Source organism: Crocodylus porosus, unplaced genomic scaffold (genome assembly GCF_001723895.1).
Source record: "Crocodylus porosus isolate Cpor-Errol unplaced genomic scaffold, CroPor_comp1, whole genome shotgun sequence".
Classification (NCBI taxonomy): domain Eukaryota; kingdom Metazoa; phylum Chordata; order Crocodylia; family Crocodylidae; genus Crocodylus; species Crocodylus porosus.
The window spans coordinates 6,828,767-6,834,766 of NW_017728911.1; the positions used below are offsets into that span (position 1 = coordinate 6,828,767).

The 6,000-nt window shown below is 39.1% G+C and overlaps 1 protein-coding gene across 1 annotated transcript in view; it reads left to right on the top strand.

Annotated features, from left to right (window-relative positions):
* The window catches only part of ETFA (electron transfer flavoprotein alpha subunit), a gene marked incomplete at its 5' end in the record, with an annotated part of 40,292 nt that overhangs the window by 28,743 nt on the left and 5,549 nt on the right, over window positions 1–6,000 (top strand). The window contains one exon of the mRNA XM_019533154.1: window positions 2,340–2,405. Coding sequence (XP_019388699.1) covers window positions 2,340–2,405 — 66 coding nt within the window. The remainder of the gene's footprint in view (window positions 1–2,339; window positions 2,406–6,000) is intronic.

A 6,000-nucleotide genomic window follows, 5' to 3' on the forward strand; every position in this document is an offset into this window, starting at 1 on the left:
AGATAATTTGTTGTGGGTTTTATAATATGTGAATATGTCTCTCCTTGGAGCTAAATCATGATTACAAGGAAATATTGGGAAATGTATCCAGTGTTTTTTGGGAAGAGGGTTGGAGGATGTGGGGTTTCTGGTTGCATGACTGGCTATGTTTTTCTTCTATAACTAGTAACATAAAAAGGGATGGTGTTTGCTTAAAAAAATCAGTAAGCTAGAGTAAAACTATTGGGGTTTATCAGTGTGGATAACCAATTCTTTTTATGAACCTTTTAGCACAAAAGGAACAAGGAAGGGAACTCTTGGTGCTTAGTTGAATGTTTCTAGAACTTGGTTGTAAAATTTTACTACTGTATGGATTTTTGTCTGGGCTGCAGTGATCATACTTCTCATTGAAATTTGAATAGATTTTCACCACAAATTCACAATATCTGGCTTGATCAGTCTTGTCAAATTCTATAAATTAATCTGAGTTTAATATGTAAATGAGGGGGCACATCTATAAAGAGATTTGGCTGCAGGAGGGAGTCGTGTGTAATTCAGTAGCAGGTAGTACTCCACTTTAAATCCGTTAGGAATTATTCAGAATATTTTTCTAACCTTAACTCTGTTCTTTCCCTTTCTTGTTTCTCCTTCCATTTCTTTTTCTTCTGAAAAGGGAGTGAACCCACTGTAACTTATTTCTATTTTCCCCCATTATATTTTTTTCTCACCCTCTAAACTTTTTTTTTTGATGATCCCTTTCTTGGGTTCTTATTTCTATGGTTCTTTTTCAGTGTCCAGTCCTCCCTTATGTCTTCAGATTGGCCTGGCCTCCCTTGCTGCATCCTTGGCCAGAATTACCCCATCATTCCTAAGGATCCCTACATTTATGCTGTTTTAGAAGCTGCCATGAGCAGGGGTGCTCCTGTAGAGATTTGGGACATCTAGAATTGAGATAACCATTTGCTAAAGGTGCAACTTGCATAAGCTCAGTTAGTCTGTAATGGTATAAAGGAATAAACATCAGTGTTGCTCAGTTTTGACTGTTTAATGAACTATTTGAAATCTCCAGCAAAAAGTCTCAAGTTTTCTGTGAGTTGTGACTGTGTATTGTAGTGACCGCATTAACCATCTTGATCATCTAAGTACATATCAATTGGGTATGTGTGGGGGGGTTTTCTGACAACTCTGGCTACTTGCAGATGTTAAAAAAACAAAAAAAAACACCGCACCGAACCCCCTCCCCAGCACTTTAGTTTAAACTTGGTGTGTTCCCACACTGAGCCCAGCACATGCTCAGAAGAGGCTGCATGTAAGTTGGACCTGGCCTGCCCAATGTCCATATAGACTGCGCACTCTAGGAGGGCTTTCTTGGCACTTTTATCTAATAGCTGATTGAATCAGTTTTAGATAAAAGCACCAAAAAGCCCCACTGAAGTGCCCAATCTATACAGACGCCACAGAGCCGAGTCAAAGTAATGCATTGTTTCTTTTGGTAAAGCAGGGTTGGGGGGGTTTTTTGGGGTGGGAGGGGGAGAGGGGGGTCTTGTTTGTTTGTTTTAAACATCTGCAAGCAGCCTCTGTTCACAATCAGCTTTGCCCTTCATACAGTCCTGGTGAATTTTGGCTTTGGAAATTTCCAAGATCCTGTTTAATGGTGACAACCTTTATCCTGGATCTGAGGAGTGGAATGGATTGCAGCACCATAGGCTACTAGCAGACATGGAAAAAACAAAAAGAAAACAGCTCTTTACCAGAAGAGAAAGCGCATTAGTTCAGCCCGGCTCCCCAGTGTCCGTATAGATTGGGCACGTCAGTGGGGCTTTCTGGAGTTTCTGTCTACAACTGATTTAATTGGCTATTGGATAAAAGCACCAAAAAAGCCCTGCTGAAGTACGTGATTTATACAGACCTTGGGCAAGCCAGGTCAAACTAATGCTATGCCATTTCTGGGCATGCACTGTGTTCGGTTCAGTGGTGTGCCAAGCTTAAAGCAAAGCACTTTTCTTGGTTTGTTTGTTTTTTCCCCACATCTATAAGCAGCCAATATGCATAGAGTAGAGCACTTCAAATGTCTCATGTATACAGAGCCTAATGTTCTGTAGATGTGCCACACTTTTTTTTTCAAACATTCTTCTCTTATGGTATACCTTGAATCTGGGCAGGAGAACGAGACATAAGCCTTGTTCCTGAAATACTGGCGTATCTCATTGCTATAACACAATTGCTGTCCTGAATTTTAGTCATTTGTACAAGAAAGTAGTGTCACAATAACTTATTATACAGTAATGGTTTTGTTAAAAATTGCAAATGTTTAATTAAAACTGTGTCTGTGACCCTAACAGTGACTTTTGTTGTTCTAGGAACTTTATATTGCTGTTGGAATATCAGGAGCAATCCAACATTTAGCTGGAATGAAAGACAGCAAGGTACGGAATCACATGTATTAGAAAAGTCTACAAGTGGAAAGAGTATTTTTTTTTTTTGTCAAAATGCAGATTGCAGTAACAAATTCCAATTTTTTGGAATATTGGATTGTTCTGTTATGCTAAAAATGTCCACTCCCAAAACCTTATTGCATTACATACTGTGATAACATTTTAATAGCAAGCTGCCACTAAATTAGGTAGGTTGTAAAAATTTAGAAAGCATCTAGTAGAAAAAAAGTAATTGAGATATTGTGCAAACAAATTTCATACCTGAATTCTATACAATTGCCCACTCTCATACATTTCAGAAGCTGACACATTAATTCATGCATGACAACATGCAGTTTGAATTATGGACTTACTATTCCATAAAGTAAAAGATGTGTCTGACATTCCTGCATTTACCCATTCAAATGGAAACCTATTATAAAATGGCAATAAAACTTTAAAAGGTTTAACTCATTAGTAACTGAAATGCACCAGGTAAAACTGAAATTGTGTGTGTCCAATCCATGCTGAACCTTAATAACAATGCCTAAAATGCAATGCTTGTGTTTTATTTTTTCCCCACGTAATTTAAAAAAAAAAAAAAAAAAAGTGGGGGGAAGAGAAGGGAGGCATGTACTTTTTTTAAAACCCTTTCAGGAGTCTACTCAAGCAGGTTCAAACGTGTGTTTCTGCTTTGGCATTCTGCTGAAATGTGGCCGCCTCATAAAACAATTAAAATCTCATTTCGTGTCTGCCACTGTTTATATTGATGGGATCGTGTGTTTTCTGTTTTACATTTGACCAATGACAAATTTTAGCTTGGTTAAATAGCAAGCAATTCTCTTAGCATAAGCCAAGCTATGCAGTAGCAGGTTCTGCACTCTTTGACTACTGAGCTGGTGCGTGCATTTTAAATTGAAATGTTGGACATTCTGGGGCTGCATAGATGCCAGATCTTGACTACAGTGTGGGTATCAAACATATGGTCCATGGGCTGGACCCATCCCGTTGGTTGGTGGGCCCCATGCATTGGCCCACACTGCACTAAAAATCCCTACTTCCCATTGATCACCAAGCAGGTTTGTATGCATGGTGATTTCTTATGATTTGGTCTTGTCCTTCTTAGTGTTTGTATCTATGTCATGCATCTTTCTGTGTAATTAAGATGCAGTACCTCGAGACTACCAGTGATACTGGAAACTTGATTTTACTTTTTCATGGTTAAATCTTTAAAAAAAATACATATTTGACTAGTCCAGAATTACAGAGGTCCCATGTTTCACTTTTATTTGAACTTTGACCCACTTCCGTTTTTTAGCAAAAGCAGGTAGGTGTACTATATTTACTGAACAGATCAAATTTATATAAATGTAAAAAGAAAATTATGCAACCATGGCAACCGTCTCTTGAGTGAATGTTTCCCCTATGCTGTGAATTATCTGGCATTGTGAACTTGCACACTTAAGGAAATGTTTTCAAAAGTAGTTAGAAGCTTTCTGAGTCAAATGTATAATTTATTTGTTCTTTTATAACAAGGTAGAAAAATAGTGTTCCAGGAGACCAGCAGTATCTAGGTTGTTTTCTGTTTGTCTTTCTTTTCCAAGAGATTTAACTTTATTGGGTAAACCTTACCTACTTCATAGTCAGTCAGATTGTAATCTTTGTGTAAATATCCCAAGGAAGTCCAGTGACCTAAAATAAGTTTCAAAGCTGCTAATCAGAGTTACAGGTTAGATTTTTAAATCTGTTGCCTAAGCAGAAGTGCTTCAATGGAGAGACCAACAGGGTTGAAAAGCCTTAAATGATCTGGTGTTTTTCTTTTGGTGCTTCTCAGAAGATACCACCTAGGTGAACCCTTTGGTGTTTCATGGTTAGATGACAGATTCTGTAAAATGATCACAGTACAACTTTGTATTTCCTTCCATAAGGCTACCAAATACCATCTACTTTTGATTACACGCTATTAGGAAACATAGGTTTTGCTTATCACACAGGGTAGCAGATATAATGTGTTGTATATTTTGGCAATAGGATAGAAGCAATTTATTCTATATTGGATATACATTTCAAAAGCATTTATCGTAAGAATTTTAAGCGAGTGGGAAGAAAAGAGATCTGGATTGCTTGGTTGGCTATTATTGAGATTTATATTTTTCAGTCTACCATCAAGAAGCAGACTGTATAATACGGATAAGTACTTTTGACTAAGAACTATTGAGTAGTTATAGGAGAAACTGAGCTGTTTTTATGCAAAGCCAAGTTTATCGTGAGGTACATCCTTCTTTTCAAAGAGCCATGCACAATCATTTTTCTGAATTCCTATTAGATAATATTTTCATGTTTCTTCTACAGCAGCCATAGCCAACAAAAGGCTTTCAAGAAAGTGAAGGAGCGCAAGCAAAAACCACCCTCAAGTGCTTGGGGCCCCATCAGATTTGGGGTGTCAATGCAGGCATAGAACCAGGACAGGTCAGCTCCTCGGCTGCCCTCTTGGCAGTCTTAGGTAGAGAGGGAGTGGACAGAGCATGTTGTACTCTGTCAGTCTCCATCTGGCATATGGTTTCATGGAATGTTGCCAGCTGGCACAAGATAAAGCTCCTATGAGCTCTAACCTTTGCCAGCCTGCAGCCAAAAACTGGAGAACCATAACTGCATTTCCTTTCTCCTGCCAGATGTGATTGAAGCATGTCCCTGGGCTCAAGCAGAACCAGTCCAGTTCTTGTCCTCAGAGGTGTACCAACTTAGTTGTCCTGGGCACACAGCTAACATGAATAGCAGCAGCAGTAACTTCCAGCTGATGCTGTGATTGCAGCTGCAGGGGCAGCTGTGACAGCACCCCCTTTCCCTCCCCTCTTGTACCCAAATTGGTGCCTGAGGCTCCTGCCCTGGTTGCCTCCCTCAGTTACTCTACTGCTTGCCCTGCCCTACTGGGAGCCTTCATGAACTAGGGGAGGAGCAACATGGTCTTCCCTGCTCTGCAATACTGTAGGCAGCCAACAAAGGATGTGAACATCAGCTGCTCTCAAGGCTGTGTGCTGATTCAGATGTTTCAGGTTAAAACTCATAGGCCAGGTCTCGGGGAATATGATTAAAGAAAACTTTTATCTGGTTGTGAATGAACCATCTCAAGTATCACAGAGTGGATAGTGCTTTCTAGAGTGTAAGTTGGTAGCACATTTTTGTACATCTGTTTCATTATAATTGTCACAGTTAGCCACAGTAATGAAACTTAAATCATAGGGAATATTTCAAAAGTGGTAGTCTTGAAATAGTCATTGCTCCTCACTAACAAGCAGGAGAGAGGGCATGTGGGGCTCTGCTGTAGGTATTTCTTTACAGGCCATCAGAATACAAATGAGCTGTGAAGGAAAACTATTTCTGTGGGTTTTGAAACACAAGGTTTGCTAACCTTTTTTCTTAGAGTTATTAAAAGTGGATTTACCCTACCAAATCATTAATTTTGTTGGACAACCACTTATAGTGGAGAAAAGGGGAAAAAAACTCCCTGAGAACTTCAAATGGTTTCTTGAAATGACAAATAAATGTATGAAGGAAATGTTGGGTTAGAATACTTCTGTGAAGTCTCATTGCTTTGAATCGGGGTTTA